Source organism: Pseudorasbora parva, chromosome 18 (assembly GCF_024679245.1).
Source record: "Pseudorasbora parva isolate DD20220531a chromosome 18, ASM2467924v1, whole genome shotgun sequence".
NCBI classification, from domain to species: Eukaryota; Metazoa; Chordata; class Actinopteri; order Cypriniformes; family Gobionidae; genus Pseudorasbora; species Pseudorasbora parva.
In genome coordinates this window covers 13,579,052-13,599,064 of record NC_090189.1, presented here as the reverse complement: position 1 = coordinate 13,599,064, position 20,013 = coordinate 13,579,052, and the positions used below count along the sequence as shown (strand labels likewise).

At 37.8% G+C, this 20,013-nt stretch overlaps 1 protein-coding gene across 1 annotated transcript; it reads left to right on the top strand.

The window, feature by feature from the left end:
* Positions 1-908: 908 nt before the first annotated feature.
* Positions 909-19,964, top strand: fam219aa (family with sequence similarity 219 member Aa). The gene is made up of 6 exons (XM_067423419.1): positions 909-1,126; positions 8,621-8,720; positions 11,323-11,425; positions 14,027-14,107; positions 18,374-18,428; positions 19,313-19,964. The coding sequence occupies exons 1-6, from the start codon at positions 1,067-1,069 to the stop codon at positions 19,469-19,471; spliced, it is 558 nt and encodes a 185-aa protein (XP_067279520.1). The 5' UTR covers positions 909-1,066; the 3' UTR covers positions 19,472-19,964.
* The last annotated feature ends 49 nt before the right edge of the window (positions 19,965-20,013 follow it).

Here is a 20,013-nt window from a genome sequence, read left to right as displayed (position 1 = left end):
CCAAATGCCATGATGCCAATATGGCATTTTGGTGATGCAGGTTGATGAAGGAGATGAAGATGAGCGAATGCTGACATAGCTGAAGTGGTTAAAAAGGATTGGTGGGATTATATGACAAGATACTTGGGGCCAATCACAGCAAAGAATGGTCCATAAGGTGACTAACAGTTGCTGCTGGTTGTAATGTCCTATAGCATAGAACGGATAAACAAATGAATCAAAAATAAACACATTATATATTGTAAATATTATATAATAAATACATTATAGATGGTTTGCTTGACTCAAATAAAAAAAATGGGGACAGTATTATATAAACAAAGAAGGAAGCAGTCACAATGTAGAACAAATAAACAAATAAACAACAACAACAAAAGAAAAGAAAAAAGGTAGGGTACATGACAGGGGTATACTAATCAGAATAGATCACAAAGGAAAAGTTGAAATAGTTTTTTAAGCCTTCGTGTTACAGTTAAAGATAATCCCAAAATAATGTTGTACGTTCAGGAAGCAAAACATAAAAAAGTGGTCTCTGAGCGGAACATATACATGTATGCACAGTTTTGTTAACAAAATAAAAAAGTTTAAGTATATATATATATATTTTTTTAAGTATATTTAATACATTATATTTATTTTAATTAACAATTCCAAACAAAACATTTTCTCAAAGTGTTCTCAATGACAAAAAACAGGGGAAATCTTTCTACAGCAATTTAGAGTAATGACAAAGCCAAAATAAATGCACTAGTCTCTAGGTGCTGTTTACACAAAGAAAAGTTTATATCGATATCTTTTTTTGAAGAAAATTGATTCGAATCTCTAGCTCGTGCTCATTAGTTATTCAGCTCCTCGTCAGTATGGGAGGGGTGCCGGACCCGGAAGTCAAATGTTGCTGTTGAGTCACCCCTGACTGGTAACGTCCAGATAGCGGAAAACAACTAGAGATGATGCTGGTGAGCTCGGCATCTTTGAACCAACCCAGAGAGTGAATAAATGCGGGTGTCAATTTGGATATCGCCTTAAGCATTTGTGCTTCACTTTACAAGACTGACGTTTTATCAATATGATGGAAGAAATTGACAGATTTCAAGTGCCACCAGTAAATCCAGAGATAAAGCTGCTGGTAAGTGTCACTCTCACTACATGGAGAATAACACTGTGTACATGTCGTGCTAAATGACACTGAGTGTAAAGACAGTAATTCTGTATTATCTAACTTAACATATCCCACAAACTCCGGTGCGTTACCAGATGTCATCTGACGCATCGTTATTTAGACAAAACCGAAATATGCAGTTGATAATACTATGCCAGCTGTTATAGTGTTGGCATTGACTCAGTCAAACAGAATATATGCGGAATGTCCCAGACTTTAATAAGACAAAATAAATTATCCTACATATAAGTTCTATGTCTATGATATTGTTTTATCTGACAGGAATGCCGGTTCGTAATTAGCGATGTCCAATTCGTGAACGTATTGTTCTTTTGAATCGATTCTTTTAATTGAAGCGCTCTGCGCGGTTTGGTGACGAATCGGATGTTCAATCCGACTCACTTGAATTGGACCAGTAAAGTCGGTTTGATTCAAATGAATCTCTTGCGGTCAGATACATGAACTGTTATATATTATGCAAACCTGCAGTAGATAAATATGTTTGTTAAATAATAACACAAATATACGTTTCGTAATTAATCTTACTGTCTCAGTGTTTTGCTGCTGACCTTTGATTATCCAGTTCAACCATACTAATAAGCAAATGTTGTTTTTATTGCTGAAGAGTGTTGAACTTTCTTCTCCCGCATCATTTAACTTTTGGTGTGAAAAGGAAAGGTCAAGGGCCTTTACATTTGCCAAAAACAACTTTAGTTTTTTTTAATATTATACAACAAGCAAGTCCAGGTGAGGAAAAGTAACACAAAAGTAACGTTTACACATTAACTAAATAAGTGTTTAGTTAAATTTATAGGGAGTTGTTGACATAGTAAACTGTGCATTGCTTTCAAATTGCACACCAGAACACCGGCTTGCCATTGGCCGATGCTGTTCACGTGAGCACAACGCATGTGTGTGATGCTGACGCAGGAGCTCGCCAACGTAAACTGCGTATGAGTCTGACACAGATGAGAATAAATTGCTGAATAAAGTAGTTATTTTTGTTTGTTTATTGAGCATATTATGCAACATTTTAACAATGTCTTTTCTGGCAATTGAAAGGGTCAGAGAGCTTGAGTTTACTTAAAAATAAAAATAAAAAATTTATTTGTGTTCTGAAGATTTGGGTGATTTTCGGGTTTGGATGGAACGACATGATGGTGAGAAATTAAGGACAGATTTTAAATTTTTGGGTGAACTAACCCTTTATGTATACAGCATTAAAAATAATTAGTTAAACACAATTCTGTAGAAACGATGATAATCACAAACAATACAAGCCTGAACAGATTTGCTCACGTCTGCCTGTTCACACAGTAGCAGACACATCTTGCATTTCTTGAATTAATTATTTGTTTTTAGAGCTTTTGTGAACGCATTGATTTCCAGTGAAGTAAGTATGTTTTCATTCAGTTAGTAGCCTGTATTTTCTGGATGGACTGAAATGCGCACATTAGAATACGCTGGATTGGTGAGATATGGCCTGGAGTGATATTGTCATTATTTTTTTCAGCGCTGCCTCACTATTCCCAAATTGCAGAAGACCCAGCTGTTAGCCTATACAACAAACTGTGCTTTCTAATGCTAATTCATTCCCCTGTGGACAGAAAAGGACAGGCCAACTACAATATGGCACCTGCTTTTCAAAGAAGAATGCTTATTCTTTATTTTAAGTTAATTTCTTTCTGATTTGTTGTAATCATCACACTTTTTTGTAATATTTTTTTTATAAAGATGTCTTTTCTAAACAGATAAGGGGGTGCATTCTATTAGGCCTCATAAATGAGTAGAAAAAACAAGAAGCACTCATTTTTAATTTTAGAATGCCATTTAGGTAAAAGGAGGTCAGTAATAACAGTAAGCTTCCACAGGCCTTGCTGGTTTGCAGGGACTATGATTTTGCCAAGCAGGGCATTTTCCTGGATCAGCATCTTTTGTTAGTCATAGAACAACATTTCTGTCAAACTAACAGGGATAGTCTATACAAAAAAGAGAAAACTGTCATCATTTATTCACCCATATGCTGTTCAAAATCCGTATGACTTTCTTTTTTCTGCAGAGCACACAAGAAGATATTTTGAAGAATGTTCATTGTCTTGGGAATGGAAACGGTTACCTAAATTCTTTAAAATATCATCTTTCATGTGCCACAGACGACATACAGTTTGAAATGTTCATGTTTGGGTGGACTATCTCTTTTAATGAGTGGGAAATGTATTGCATTCATTTTTGATTCATTTGTTTATCCGTTCTATGCTATAGGACATTACAACCACCAGCAACTGTTAGTCACCTTATGGATCATGCTTTGCTGTGATTGGCCCCTAGTACATCTTGTCATATAATCCCACCAATCCTTTTAACCACTTCAGCTATGTCAGCATTCGCTCATCTTCATCTCCTTCATCAACCTGCATCACCAAAATGCCATATTGACATGGCATGGGGTCAGAGAGAGCATAAAGGTCTTCAGATCATAATATCATTAATTTTCCTGGATAAATTTTGACCTTCTCTCATTGACACCCATGTTAAAGTCCTTGAAAACAAACGCTAGTCCTTGTGAGAGATTTATTTAACACAAGACCTACCCGTGTAGTGTTTCCGGGGATTCGCCATAGTTTAACTGCAATCTTGTTTTTGATGACTTTCTATTGATTTGTGAGTCTTGCATTAATCTGGTTCATCAATGGTTTCAATGCTGATCATTTATATAGATTTCTGATCACTGTAATCTCGCGACAACTAAAATCAGCTTTAAACCATGAGAACGGAGATTAGGGTTGCATCAGATATGTCTCTGTAGTGCTCTGAAGCATTAGTCCTCTTGGTTTTTTCTAGAAGTTGCATAAATTTCACGGCCAGTTGTACATGTAGTCAGTTCTGGAATATGCACAACTTTGATATTGTGCTTGGTGTTATTCCTCCGAGTTTTACGTAGCATGTGTCTAGTCTAACAAACGCTGTCTGGATACTGTTCGATACATCGGCTTCCTCAACAGAGTCCTATTAGACCACAAAGTCCAATGTTTTTTTTATTTTTATTTTTTACGTTGACCTTTCTTTGAAGGTGTTGTATTCTGATGCTAGAACAAAATGAAAATCATATAGTGGCCCAGCAATAGCTTCAGATCGAGATGAATGGCAATGTACTTTATATACAGCATATGATTAGATGCTTCAGGAGCTTGATGGTATCCTGCTGTGCTTTTACCCACAACCCCCCGCTGGTCTCTTTAGCTGGTGCTGAGCTTAAAGGGTTTGTGAGAACCCTGCCAGGCCTACAGCTGGCACTATGCCACCGCTGAGCCAGTGGGCAAAGAGGTTTCCTTCAACAACAAGGCTGCTTCCTCCTTCATGTTTGGTAAGCAAATGGATTTCTTTATGATATGGCTTCTTTAACATCCAATGACCCCTTCAAAGGGGCAGAAATAGTGTTATTTTAGTATTATTTATGTATGTATTGATAACATTTTAATTAGCTTATTTTTATATTTTCGGTTTAGTTTTAATTTCTATTTCTTTATAGCCTTTCTTTTAGTAATTGTAGTATTTAAAATTGTCTAATGCATATATTTATGTAAATTGTAACTACGTTGAATTCAAAATACATGATGATGGCCCAAAGAGTCTCAAGTGTCCACATGGGCCACATCCAACGAAGGCAGGCTTTTTGAGGTCACAATAGGCACTCTGTTGGCAGAGGCGTTTTGGGTGTGCTCTCAACATTCCCTCCAACAAGCTCCCTCTGTTCTGTTTCTCCCAGTCCCTGGTGATGTCACAGAGCATTCGGACCCTACATATTAAAAAGCTCAAGCAACAAAACATGTCTGGTGTGTCATGCAATCCAGCTATGCAGGAAGTACCAGTCGGTTACTATGACAGCTAGAATCTCCCTACATTTCATCCGTCTCTCAACCGAGCAGCTGTGCAGAAAAGAGGCTGTGGAAATGGGAGGGTTTGGCTGTTTGAGTCGTAATGAAGGCTTGTAATTTTAACATTGTACATTAAGATGGTAAGATATATCCATCCATCAGTCAGACTCACTTACAAATCAACTCTGTCAGACATAAAACCTGACTGAGTTGACAAAACTGAATATTTTCCAACTAACCACCACATTTTCGTTTTTTTTGTCTCAGATGTAACTGTCTTAAAGGGATAGTTCACCCAAAATGTGATGTTTATCTGCTTACCCCCAGGGCATCCAAGATGTAGGTGTGTTTGTTTCTTCAGTAGAGATTCTTAACTCCAACCTTTGCATGTCAATGGGGTGTTTTCTATGAAAGTCAGAGTAAAAAACACACAGACATGCGAATCCATATTAAACCCTGCAGCTCGTGACGACACATTGATGTCTTAAGACACAACAGTATTTGTGTTATTTTGTTTACCTCATATCAGATGAATCTCATTCTCCAGCATCATTACTTCCGTCAAGTAAGGTCAAAAACCTGTCGCAATCATAGATATATATATAGAGATTACTCATTAGTGGCTGCGCGTATCGGAACAAATGAGTCATGTAAATATATATCTATGATCGCACCGGGTTTTTGAGCTTACTCTACGGAAGTAATGGCTTTGGAAATACTAGATGAGATTCATCTGATATGAGGTAAAAAAAAAAAAAAAAAAACACAAATACTGTTTGGTTTCTCACAGAAACCGACTGTTTTGTCTCTTAAGACATCAATGTATCATCACGAGCTACAGGGTTTAATATCGATTTGTATGTCTGTGTGTTTTTTACTCTTATAGTGACTCTCATAGAAAACACCCTATTGACATGCATTATACAGCAGCGGTTTGTGTTAAAAATCTTCATTTGTGTTCTACTGAAGAAACAGACACACCTACATCTTGTATGCCCTGATTTTTGGGTGAACTATCCTTTTAATAAACATTAAAAATGGCAAGATTTATCCCACAACTATTTACACAAACTTTCACACCGTGATGACAGAGTTGGCATGTTAAAGCTGTGACTGCAGAGACTTTAAAGGTCCCATTCTTCGCGTGTTTTCGAAGCTTTGATTATGTTTACAGTGTGCAATATAACATGAGTTTATGTTTCGCATGTAAAAAAACACAGTATTTTTCACACAATTGACTTATCTGTATGCCGGTGTTTCCTCTGTCCTAAAAACTGCCTGATGATTTCCTTGTTCTATGAAGTCCCTCCTTCAGAAATACGTAACGAGTTCTGATTGGGCCAGCGCTTCCCGCGCTGTGATTGGACAGCAGCTTAGCACGTTGCCCGGAAAGGTCCCGCCTCTTATCATAACGGGTAGATACAATACGCGCGCTCAATGTTATTGCAAAAATGTCTATATTGCCTTATCAATTTGAGTCGGAATCAGACCCGGAGAATATCGAAGAGGATCGATTACAACCTGCTCAGGAAAGACTTTTACTGGATGTCTCAGAATGGTAAGCTGTCTATTCAGTAGTTTAAACTGATCATTACAAACACCAACAATCGATGGTGTCTGAATGAATTACTACACTTTTATATACTACGTTTTTCGGATTAGTTTCAATTACCATCTAACGTTAGTTAACAATAACAGCGTTGCACTTTGTGTCATGAGTTACATAAACTGTTAAACGGACTAACTTAAATAATAAAATACACTTACCGGTTGTGGTTCATAAACAACGCCTTCTCCAGACAAAGAGGGAACTGTGTCATCTTTTAAGAATAATCTTTCTGCAAATCCGGCATTAAACTGATTGAGATTGAGGAAGCAGTCCTCAGCAAAATGTGCTGCACATAGTTTTAAATTGTGATTATAATTTTCCAGAACCGAGTTAACCATGAACTGTAGCCACGATCTCTACGTACAGCGTCCGTGGGAAGGCCAAACAAAGGTGATTTAACTCTGGGATGAAAATAACAGCGTTTCAATGGCATGGCGACAAACACACTCTACAAAAACAACGCTTCCTATTCTCGACCTGCGAGAGCAAAAGGACAACGCCCCCGAATTTGCGTGTTCTTGTGGGCGGAGGGTTCGTCAACAAACGGTTTTAGTTGTGTCATTAAAGCAGGAAGTGCAGAGGTGTAGTCCAAACCGACCGTTCGCTGTAGGCTTTGAAAGGGAACTTCTGTTAAATAAAATATCTCGCTTGGCATTGAACTTTGAGCTTTATAATTTTACAGGTATTATTTATGCACTAACAGCAACATTACACACTAACTAAAGTTTGAAAGATGGAATCGCAAAGAATGGGACCTTTAACATTATTTGTATAAAATATAAATCAATATAAAACTTTTAGGACTATTGCACTTGAGAGCGTGTGCATGTGAAAGTAAGTAAGTGCGCAAGACTTAATTTCAAAATGCAAAAAAGCTCTGTAAACACTTGCATTTTTTGCAACACAAGTGTGTCCTATCGGGTAATCAAAAGTTATACACATTGAAGTCAACACTTGGGCCAAATACAGGAAATACGTCATGTAAGTGGACAAGTGGTCAAGTGCAAAGACTGCAAGTGTGGCTATTTGGACAGGGTATGTGTCCTACACGTGAAATCCACACTGAGCAGGAAATACAAAAGGGGTCCTTGGAGTTAAAAATGTCCATGACATTGCCTGATTTTAGAATGATAAAAAAATCCTGATGGAGTTGACAAAGTGCGAGCAAAGTGAGGACACTACTTTAATAGGCAGTTTATGGAAAATATAATCAAAGATGTACTTTTTGTATTGTTTTATATGTTACAGATCTCTGCTTTTCACTTGAAATGTATAAATGCAGAGGACAGGTTAAATTACTGTACATGTATTTTCCAAGTACAGAGCATCCATTTAAAGTCACAAAATTATTTAAAAATAAAAGCAATGAATGTCCTGAGTATCCATTTCCTTTAGATGTAACTTTTTAAGTATACCTTGATGCATTTCTTTATTTTAAACATATATATATATAATGGTAGAAGCCAGATTTATTCATGATTGTTTAATGAATCTGTTAGCTGTTTACACAGTACATTGGGAGTTTTTAACGGCACAGGCCCTACATATATCTGGTCTAATAATCAATAAGTCGCTGGAACACAGCTGCGAAAGCAAATCTGAGACGTTTTGAGAGAGATGCATTAAAATAACCCTGCTGTCGTTCCAGCGAGAGCATGGTGACATTTTGCTGACTCGTGTTATTTTACTAATAGAATCAACACCTTTTATACACCCTCTGCCTCACCAGATACCATCATTTACAACCAATCCGATTTTTGCTCTCTGTTTTTTAACAGTACACTGGGCATGGTTGGAATGGAATTTATATTTACAATGAAATATATATTGAAAATATTGAAAACGTTTCCTCAAAATCCATTTGTCAATCAGTTGATGTTGGAAATATGTCATTTTGCACATTGTTAATCACTTGCATCTCCCCTTGGGGAAGTAGTGTTTCATCTGATTGTGTATGATTGTGTTTTTTGTCTCCAGGATCCTGCCGCAACGTCAACTTTAGAGGGTGAAACAGGAACGAGAGAACCCGAGTCAGTCGCTATTAACTACAAGCCCTCCCCGCTGCAAGTGAAGATAGGTTAGGCACTTTCTCATATAGCCATTGATCTGACTGAGACACCATATCGTCACCAGTGTAATTTGTCCATTTGAGTGTAAAAACGAGTGTATTGATTTTCCCGCTGATACTGTGATTGTGAAGCAAATGGTTTGGAGCGAGAGTTAAGAAGCAGCGTGTGAAATAGATGGCCATGGTTTTCGATAAGCAGAAGTGTAATGAGTCTTAAAGTCTGATTTTTTTTTCCCCCATAGAGAATGTTACTGCAGTCTTAAAAAAATTGTGCTGCTTTTTTGGGCTTTCCATTTTTACAAGAAAATATTAAACATATAAAATTGATTTCTGTGTAATTTGGGGAAAATATCCATCTGTTGAGTTAAAAAAAAAAGTTTGAATGCCTAATTTAACTTTAAAGGAACTGTATGTAATAAATATATTTCAATTAATCATAAAATGGCCCTGATATGTCAATAGACATTAAGAAATCATGTTAATTTAAAATACTTTTATCACTGACAACAGTAGTCCGGCCAGGATATTGACATTTAAAAGGTGTTGTTTCAGTCCTCAACTGATGTTGATGTTGACATGTTGTGTTTTGGCCTGAAGCTCCGCCCTCCACCTATCTACCAATCACGAAGTCAGTCGTGTTTCGGCATGCGGGTTGCCAGATCTGCTCTAGTTACCACAGCTGTAGCTACAAACATTCCTGCTGATACTGCAGCATATCTGGCAACCTCTAGTCAGGGGGGAGAAGGAGAGGGGATACACTGCTCTACAGTCATGTGTAAGTGATTGCAGTACCAGTTTTGGCCACAATCTTACATACACTTCCTTTAAGGGCCCTATTTTGAGTGCATGATCTGAAGCGAATGGCGCGGGTACACTTACTTAGGGCGTGTCCAAAGCCACTATTGCTAGTAAAGCAAAGGGAAAAATGGTCGCCATGCACATGGTCCTATTGTACTTAGTCACCTAATAAGTCATGGGTGTGATTTGGGCGTAATTAGTGTCTCATCTCCCATTCCCTTTAAAAGCCAGTTGTGCTCACGCAGTGGTGGAATTTGCAAGTGGAAAGACTGAACGCTTCTCCAGAGAGGAATCCTTTAATTTTTCATACTTAAAAATGTGTGTGTGTGCTGCTGTGCATCCCTGTGTGTGTTATAAAGCAAAGTGTACACACATTGTGGATCCGCCTATAGGCGCATATTATTAACGGACCCTTTAACAAAATATTTATATTTCAGTTGCCTCAAAATAGCCACGCGCCAACAATGCGGCTGAACAGACCTCGTTTTCAGACCAGCACGCCCACAGGGGAACAGATGGGCGCAAATGCATTTGCTATTTAAACAATATGGTGCAAGACGTGAAAATGATAACTACGTTGAGCTGAAACTAGCAAAAAACACTTAAACACAAAATGTGTTAGCATTATACAGGGTGTATGATAGGGCCCTAAGCATGCTACTTCACTTTGTGGAAATGGTAATAATTCATTAATTGAAGTAATTTATATATAATGTGAAACGTATAATATAAACAGCCTTCATATCAGTTATTGGTCATAATATTAAAATAATTATTGGTAGTCTATATTGGGGGGAAAAACATAGTGTTATATTCTTTTTTATGTTTATTAATTGAATCTTATATTTGAAATACATTTGAATGTTATTAATGTAATAATGTCTGTATCTTACACTGTTTTCAGTATAGAGATGTTCGGTTTGGGCTTCCTGAAATACAGCAGTTGCTGAATTTTTTTTCGCAGAGGAAAAAAAAGAGGAAACTTTTGGAAACGCTTCTGACCCCATTGTAGTTTGAGATCTCTGGGGTTAGATTTCAGTTTAGACGAACCAAAACGGAGACCGAATAAGAAAGCGCCCCTAAACCCTCAGTCGCTATTCCCTATTATAGTCCACTAATAAACTTCACTTGAAGGAGTGAATGAAAACGAATTTGGACCACTTTTGAAAACACAGGTGTGGCTAGTAGTGGCTACCTGCATTCTGAATCGTTGCGTATCCTTCCCTGATTTGTCAACCCCCATCATATGACCATTACGCTACCGGAGCACGACAATAACAGACCAGCTCTCTCAATGGCTCTCTCAATGGCTCTGTAACAGTCCAGCCTCGATGACCGTGTAAACAATAACATGGAGACAGAACTGCAAGCTTTGCTGAATTTGTTGTCCTTTTTAGCAGCCATTGCAGTTAATCTCTTTGCATTTTATAATACTACAGCCACCTACATGTGCAAGCTATTATTAGAGCCGTCGTCAACTGTTTACACCATGTGCATGCCCAGTGTGCATGAATGATGATGTGACATGCGCTTTCAGTCGTGAAGTGTATACAGTATGTGTAATATTTAGTAATTGAAATACAGTGAAAAATGCCAGTATGGACAGAATTGTTTTCATGTTAAAACACTCATGTTAAAATAAATAACGTGCTAGTGTGGAAATAACCTAAGAATGAAGACCAGTCACAATTTCCGTATACAAATATTATGATGACTCCATCGCTGTTTGTTACATTTTGAAAGCTGAACATTCAATGCGAGTTAATGGGAGGCTTTCAAAATTGAATTTGTTCTTTATTCATTCTTTTGGTAGAGAAACAACGAGAACTCGCAAGGAAGGGCTCGGTGAAGAATGGAACTGTGGGTAGTCCAGTCAATCAGCAACCCAAGAAAAATAATGTTATGGCCAGAACAAGGTAAGACTACTCCACCCTCATTTTCATGAGTTATATCTTTTTAAAGGGTGTGTTCACACTTGTAATTCAGTTCTTTTGGTTCGTTTTGAGACCGAACATCCAAAACAATGCTATGTGCTGGCTGGGCTAGATGCGCTCAGATGCATAGTGGTATATTTTACCAGCTGAGAGTTCTCAAACTGCTTATGAAATGTGTAAAGGAGACAAAACGGTGTCAGGAATTCCTCTGTTACACATACAAATGAAGATCTGCTGTGAGGAGAAGGCAGTTCTGACACCTGTACTGGAATGTATTGGTTAATATACCTTTTAACAGTATCAAGCAGATATGTCCTTTTTAGGGTTGCATCTTGTGACATTGTTTTTGGCTCCTTTAGATCTATTTAAAAGCAAAAGTGAAGTGACGTGTGGACGTGCTTGCATTTAACCCATCCAAGTGCACACACACAGTAGTGAACACAGCCATACTGCTGCAGCGCCCGGGTCTCACCTCATTTGTGGTATTGAGGGTGGAAAAGAGCGTTTGTTATGTAACCTTCGGGTTACAAGTCTGACCCTTTAACCATCAGGTCACGACTGCCCCACTGTCTGTGTTGCATTCAGTCAAACCACACCAGAGTTTGTTTGGAAGTGGACCAAGACCCCATGAAAAGTTCAGATGGCAGCGTTCACCGCACTGACAGAGAAATCACACCAGAGTTTATTTTAATCAAACCAAACCTGCCAAGTGTGAGCACACCCTAAAACTAATATCTTACCCAACCAACAAATGGTTCTCAAAAGAAATAATTGCACATGAGAAACACCGCATGTATTGTTGGAAATTCTTTCAGTGTATAGCCTCATAATAATGGTTGATTTGTTTAGTACATCAAAAATATGAACAGCAACAACATCAAATCGTATAAACAGAAGCTTTATATGAAGGTTGTACAATCTGTGAGTGTTAATTAGTGTTAGTGCAGTCCTTATGAGGGCTTCTGTCATCTCACCGGTCCCTGGTGCCCTGCTAGGATTAGCACAAATGCGAGAACCCGTCCACAGGCCTGGTTTAGAGCATAGCTTTGGGCCTGAAGATTAGCTGCGCACAGCTAAAAGCCTGCGGGCCAGAGATTAACTTCAGCCTTTTTTACTGAGAGAAGGAACAAAAGATGCTCCAGCTCTGGTAACAGGGTTTGATAATGTTAAACTCAGCCATGCCCCTAATTTATTTGATTTCCCTTGGCAGATTTGTCCTAGTGCTTAATGATTTTGAAAAATTAGATGTTAAAATTAAAGGTTAATAGTTAAAAATAAAATCTAACAAAAAAAAAAAAAAAGGTTCTGCCTCAGATTTTTGAGGGTTTCTAATAGTGATGGTAGATACATCAGATGATATGTGGCCATTTTAGATTAATGTTGTTGTGCCTGTGGATAAAAAAGTGAAAGCATGTTTTCAGATTGTATTATTAGATATGTCAGCTGGCTCCTTTGATGTAGAGGAGCAACGGCTCTACACTGAGCTTCTCCCCCTACCTCTAAGGAAGCCCAGCCACCCTGCGGAGAAAGCTCATTTCAGCTGCCTGTATCCGGGATCTTGTCCTTTCGGTTATGACACACAGCTCATGACCATAGGTGAGAGTAGAAACGTAGATTGACCGGTGAATCGAGAGCTTCGCCTTGTGGCTCAGCTCTTTCTTCACTAGATCGGTACATCGCCCACATTACTGAAGATGCTGCACCGATCCGTCTGTCAATGTCCTGTTCCATCCTTTCCTCTCTCGTGAACAAGACCCCAAGATACTTGAGCTCCTCCACTTGAGGCAGGAACTCTTCACTAACCTGGACGTGGAGGTGCTGATTCTCATCCCATCCGCTTCATACTCTGCTGCAAACCGTCCAAGTGCATGCTGAAGGTCCTGGTATGAGGTTGCCAACATGACAACATCATCTGCTAAGAGCAGTGACGAAATCACATTGTCCAAACCAGACCCTCTCCAGCTCTCTCCGTCTAGAAATTCTGTCCATAAAAATTATGAACAGAACCGGTGACAAAGGCTAGCCCTGCCGGAGACCAACATGCACCAGGAACAAATTTTACTTACTGCCGGCAATGCGGACCAAGCTCCTGCTCCGATTGTAAAGGGACCGAACAGCCCTAAGCAGGGGGCCCCGGACCCCATACTCCCAGAGCACCCTCCACAGGGTGCCACGAGGAACACAGTCGAATGCCTTCTCCAAATCCACAAAACACACGTGGAATGGTTGGGAAAACTCCCATGAACCCTATATATATATATATATATATATATATATATATATATATATATATATATATATATATATATATATTACAGTATATGTATATGCATATATAATCTAATAGAATTATATAATTGTCTCTAGTGGCAATCAACAAAAGTGTAGTTTCTAGATACTGGCACATTATGGTTATTGAAAAACCCATATCACCATTTCAGTCAATCACTAGCTTGGCAGATCATCATCAAAACAATATGTATAGGTACCTATATATGCATGCATTCATATGTTTATGTGTAGACATGGGTTTTGATTTCACTGGTCTGACAGACTCTTCCATTTTTCCTACTTTTATTACAGGTTGGTTGTACCTAATAAAGGGTATTCCTCCTTAGACCAGAGTCCAGATGAGAAGCCGCTTGTAGCACTTGACACTGACAGGTATGACACACTTTACACTAAAAACCTCACTCTGTTGTTCTCTGGGAAACCCTCTTAAATCTTTTGAGAGTATTTCAGAACGCTTCACATGAAGGGAAGAATTAGAATGTATCAAACGATGAGATGGAAATAAATCCTCTAATTAAATCTGTATGTCATTTTCCTAGCAGACGCAAAGCCAGCAATCTCCATCTGAAAAGGACCTGACATTTAATCAAAATACCAGCTAATTTTAAACTACTAAAGCTGGTGCCCTTCAGACTGGTGTGAGAAACTGGCCAAGCATAAAAGATTTAAAGTTAATGTGCTTTCCTGATGGCCAAGAGAGACCCTTCAGCTTCAGTAAAATGAATCAACATTTGCTTTAGAAAAATGTAATTACAGAGATTAACAAAATTGTTTATAAAGTCTTATTACACTATGCGTTAAACTTTAAAGAGCACTTTCACTTTGAGTGGACATATTATACATTTTTGTAGCATTTTCTGAGATTATTTATTATTAACATCATTTTTCTTAATTTATTTTCATGTGAACATTGTCCACCTGATTGTCTTATGATTGGATTATTGTATTTTTAAAAAACTGTGGAAAGTTTTTATATATATATATATATATATATATATATATATATATATATATATATATATATATATATATATATATATATTAGGGCTGTGTATTGCCAAGAATCTGGCGATACAATACGTATCACGATACAGGGGTTACGATACGATATATTGCAATATATTGCGATATTGTAAGAGAGGCAATATATTGCGATATTGTAAGAGAGGCAATATATTGCGATATTTCTTTTTGTGTGTTTTTGTTTTTTATAATTTAAAAGAATAAAGAACACAACCATTAGCCTAAAACACGAGACAAAGTATTTTATTTAATTAATACAGTATCATTCTAAATTAAGGGAAATGTAAAGTGACTGCAGGATTCTTTGTGTATATGTTTTAAAGGTTCACAGTATAGCAGTGGCTATTTAACAACAGAAAGTGCAGTCCATTTCATGACTGAATGACTGTTTGTTTTATATTTAACACAGTAGCCCCGATCACACAGAACGTGTTTTTGCAGCGAGAGGCGCCTTTTTTGAATGGATTTCGGTTGGCAGAGAGCGTTATGCGCGCTGCTTATGCGCCCTGGGCGCCTCGCGTTTTTGAAGGAGCGCTCCGAGCGCATGAAGTGGAAAAAAAGTCAACTCTGAGCGGAAAAGCATACAACATCATCGCGCTTATGTTCTGTTGTCCAATCGAATGAATGAAGCGGCGGACCTTCCGTTGTGTTGACCGTTACATTGATCTGACTGACAGTACAGGTGATTCGGGGGTTGCCTAGAAACATTAAAGTGCACTGCTCATTTTTGAATGAGAAAACGCAGACCAAAAAAGGGAGTGCAGTGTGCCTCGCGTTTTCGAACCTGAAAAACGCGTTCTGTGTGATCGGACCCTAAAGCTGTTTTCTATAAAGCAGTCTATTGTATAAAGTGCTGTTTCAAGTAACGTTACTGAGCTGCAGAGCTGGTGCATCCATATCCACATCGCTATTATCTTTCGTTCTCCTGCCACTGCTGTCAGTTTTGGAGTGTGTTTATTTTGTTACTGAGAGGAAAGCGTGCAGGACATTCTATCGAAACACTTCTCAGCAGCGCGGGTGACGTCAGGATGTTAAGCGAGCTCTCTGTTTCAATGTGTTTCCCGAGTATTAGATTATAACTTGGCCTATTTTGCAAACAAAATGATTCTTGTCGATTTCCTTAGTGGCTTCTTTATAGCTGAAGCCAACATGAGTCCACACTTCAGCTCTGTATACTGCAAGAGCGGAATAATTCTATCGTCTTGAGAGCTGGGTTTGCTAATGTAAACACTAGCACTTTCACCTTGCGCTTCTCCGGCTCCGTGTCAGTTATACGTTCTGAGATAACACTGCCATCTAGCGGTTGGGTGTTATACAGGCTGTGGTTTAAACCGAACACAAAGCCACGAATCTTGGATGTAAATAAATAAATATATAAATATCGATACAGCGTTTTTGAGAATCGATACAATATCGCCAAACATAATATCGCGATATTCACGTGTATCGATATTTTCTTACACCCCTAATATATATATATATATATATATATATATATATATATATATATATATATATATATATATATATATATATATATATATATATATATTTTTTTTTTTTATGATAAGGGACCTTTAACACGAGCTTTGTTTCCAACCACCTATTTTTATGCAAGTTTTGGGATATCTCCTAAAAAATTACTGGATGGAAACAGAAAGATACAGATCAATACACTAAAAATCTGCATAAAAACGTATGCGCTCAATTAAGGTGGAAATATTTTTTATCTGCTAAAAGACTATAATAAACTACAATGAAAACATATTTACTGAATAAATCCCTCATTGCCCAGCAAAAAAATAAACTCAAGTGAGTTTGCCACAATAGTGGAAGTGATTGGATAACTAGACTAACCAGCGAACCAGTTTCATTGCATAGCATCTCAAATATTGTTGAGCAAAAATCATCAAAATCATTTGGTTTAGTTCCCTTCCCAGAAGTATCTCACACTATTGCATTTCCAAACACCAGGAATCTTGAGTGCAATATTCAATTTAAACTCAAATCACATTTATTTGTATAGTGCTTTTCTCATGTTAATCTTGATTACCTATAGAGTAGTATTGCATCCTTCATATCTCCGAAGAGTATCAGATTTACAAAAGACAGATACGCTGTACTGAATCTTATGATCCTGAAAGAGTGTATATGGAACAGAAATACTCTTGTCATATGTCCAACTAATTTTTTGAAACTTTGGCTATGTTTAGCACAAGAATCCAACTCTTTAACTGTGTAAATAAGTCAGAATGCATGAAATAGCACTAGACACCCCCTTTCAGCATTCTAGACTATGTAATGGCCTTGGTGCAGAATCACCATTAAAGGACAACTCCGGTGAGAAATGAACCTAGGGGTAATTAACAGATGGTTACCGAGTAGATCGTTCTCTGGGATGCGTTTTCATGAAAATCGAATGTAAAGAGTTTTATCTCTAAAACAGATTAGCTTATAACGCTTGTCTATGGGGCATAGAGTAAGTGAAATTAAATCGCTAGTTAACACCACTAACAAGGCTCAAAATAGCCTGACACTAACACGGTAGCATAATGAGGGTCCCTACATGCAAACCGAAGCATTGAGAACTTGGTAAGTGTACAAACAGTTTAAAAAGAAGATGCTTTATAAAGACAGTACATTACGCGTTTGCGGTCAGGTGCCATCTTGGAAAACACCCTCGAGCCATGAACGCTGTGCTAAGTAAGCTGGTCTGATAGGAATTAAGTTTGTGAAATCTAATTACATTTTTATTTTTATTTATTTATTTTATCTGTTGCGTTCTGTGCTTTGAGAGATTCCAAGTCACAGTTAATCGCTTAGCACAGCGTTCGTGGATCGACTCGTCGAGACTGCTTTCCAAGATAGAGACTGCTTTCCAAGATGGCGGCTGCCCGTAAACGTGTGATGCACTGTCTTTATAAAGTATCTTCTTATTAAACTGTTTGTACACAAAGTTCTCAATGCTTCGATTTGCATGTAGGGACCCTCATTATGCTACCTTGTTAGTGTGAGGCTATTTTGAGCCTTGTTAGTGGTATTAATAGCGATTTAATTTCACTTAAATTGTGCCCAATATGCAAACTCATCTGTTTTTAGAGATAAAACTCTTTACATTTGATTTTCATGAAAACACATCCCACAGAACGATCTACTCGGTTAACCATGTGTTAATCACCCCTAGTTTTATTTCTCACCGGAGTTGTCTTTAACAATCTAATTCTGGCCAGGATTTGTCTAGTCTAGGATTCCAGCCCTGAGAGTTGGAAAAAAGCAAGAAAACAGACATGTTTGTTGACAGCAGTCCAAAGCACTTGAAATCAACGGTATCATTTGTGTGGCCTACACCCTTCTGTAATGAGATGTGTCACAGTATGCGTTCATCCGTAATAGCGTGGTTGCTGTTCAGTTCAGATGATCAGGCACAGCGTGCACCGCCTCACACAGATGGGTCTCTTAACTTAATGCTTTCTATGTTGCCAGCTGTCTGCTGGATCTCTGTGTCCTCAGCTGCCTGCACTTGTGATTAAGTCATGCTTTAGGTCACCCGTCCTTCCTTGTCTCTCTCTTTCTGTTTTTCTGTTGTGACTGTATACTTTGTGTTGTTTTTTTTAGTGACGATGACTTCGATATGTCCAGATACTCTTCGTCTGGATATTCCTCAGCCGAGGTGAGATGTCTAAGGGGCCAGGTATTTATGCACTGAAATAAAGCCCCTTAAAGGAACTGTATGTAAGAAATGTATTTTAATGAATCATAAAATGGCCCTGATATGTTACTAGACATTAAGAAATCGTGTTAATTTCAAATACTTATATCACTGACAACAGTAGTCCGGCCAGGATAGTCATTTAAAAGGTGTTGTTTCAGTCCTCAACTGATGTTGATGTTGACATGTTGTGTTTTGGCCTGAAGCTCTGCCCTCCACATATCTACCAATCATGAAGTCAGTAGTGTTTCGTCATGTGGGTTGCCAGATCTGCTCTAGTTACCACAGTTTCAGCTACAAATATCGCTGCTGGATCCTGCAGCATATCTGGCAATCTCGAGTCAGGGGTGAGAAGGAGAGGGGAAACACCGCTCTGCAGTACTTTGAAAGTGATTGCAGTACCAGTTTTGGCCACAATCTTACATACACTTCCTTTAACCAATACAATAAATTGACAGCCTAGCCTATTACATAATTGTTATTTAATTTATTTTTAAGTGGCATGTCATCATACAGCATCTCCTGTCATGTAATAACCCCTGATATATTAAAGGTTTAGTTCACCAAAATATTTTATTATTAAATTATTTCATTTTTATTTAATTTGATTTTTATTTTATTTTAAGTGGCATCATGTCATAGAGAATCCCCTGTCATGTAATAACCCCTAATTTTAAATGTTTAGTTCACCAAAAATTTAACATTTTATTATTAAGTTAAATGAAATGATATTAGTTTATTCTAATATAAACTATATATATATATATATAGTTTATATTAGAATTTTACCAAAATTGCATACATTTTCTGATAGCTAACCATTTAGTTATGTTCCTTTGCCATAGCAAATAAACCAAGACTTAAACATCCAGCTTCTGAAGGATGGCTACCGATTGGACGAAATCCCAGATGATGAAGACTTGGACCTCATCCCCCCAAAATCAGTCAACCCTACCTGCATGTGCTGCCAAGCCACTTCCTCCACAGCCTGTCAAATTCAGTAACCCCACCCTCCCTTAAACCCCTCTTGTCCCAACCCTGTGAGTTAAGCTCACAGTTAGTATCCTCAACATAGATTAACTGCTAAAGAAGTTAAAAACAATAGAATGGGTGTATTAAAATAAGTATAAAATAGGGAAAAAATAATTAATGAAAATGCACAAGAAGTATGTAACTGTTTTTTGGTTCCTCCTATGGTAGGATGTGAGTCTTTGTATCATCACCAGAGGGCGCTAGACTTAGGTGTGGATAGCTGTAAGATGCGTTGAAGTGTATATAAATGCATGTTGCAACATTAAAACAATACAGCTGCTCAAAGCATCTTTTAAAACAACAAAATTCACAATTTAAAGAACAGACTCCTCAATACCCAAATTATTTGTCTTAAAAGGGTCATGACATGTTTTTTTTCTATTATTTTAATATGTTCCTTGAAGTTCACTTATGTTAAAAAGATTCTTACACACACACACACACACACACACACACACACACACACACACACACACACACACACACACACACACAAATATATATAGATATATAA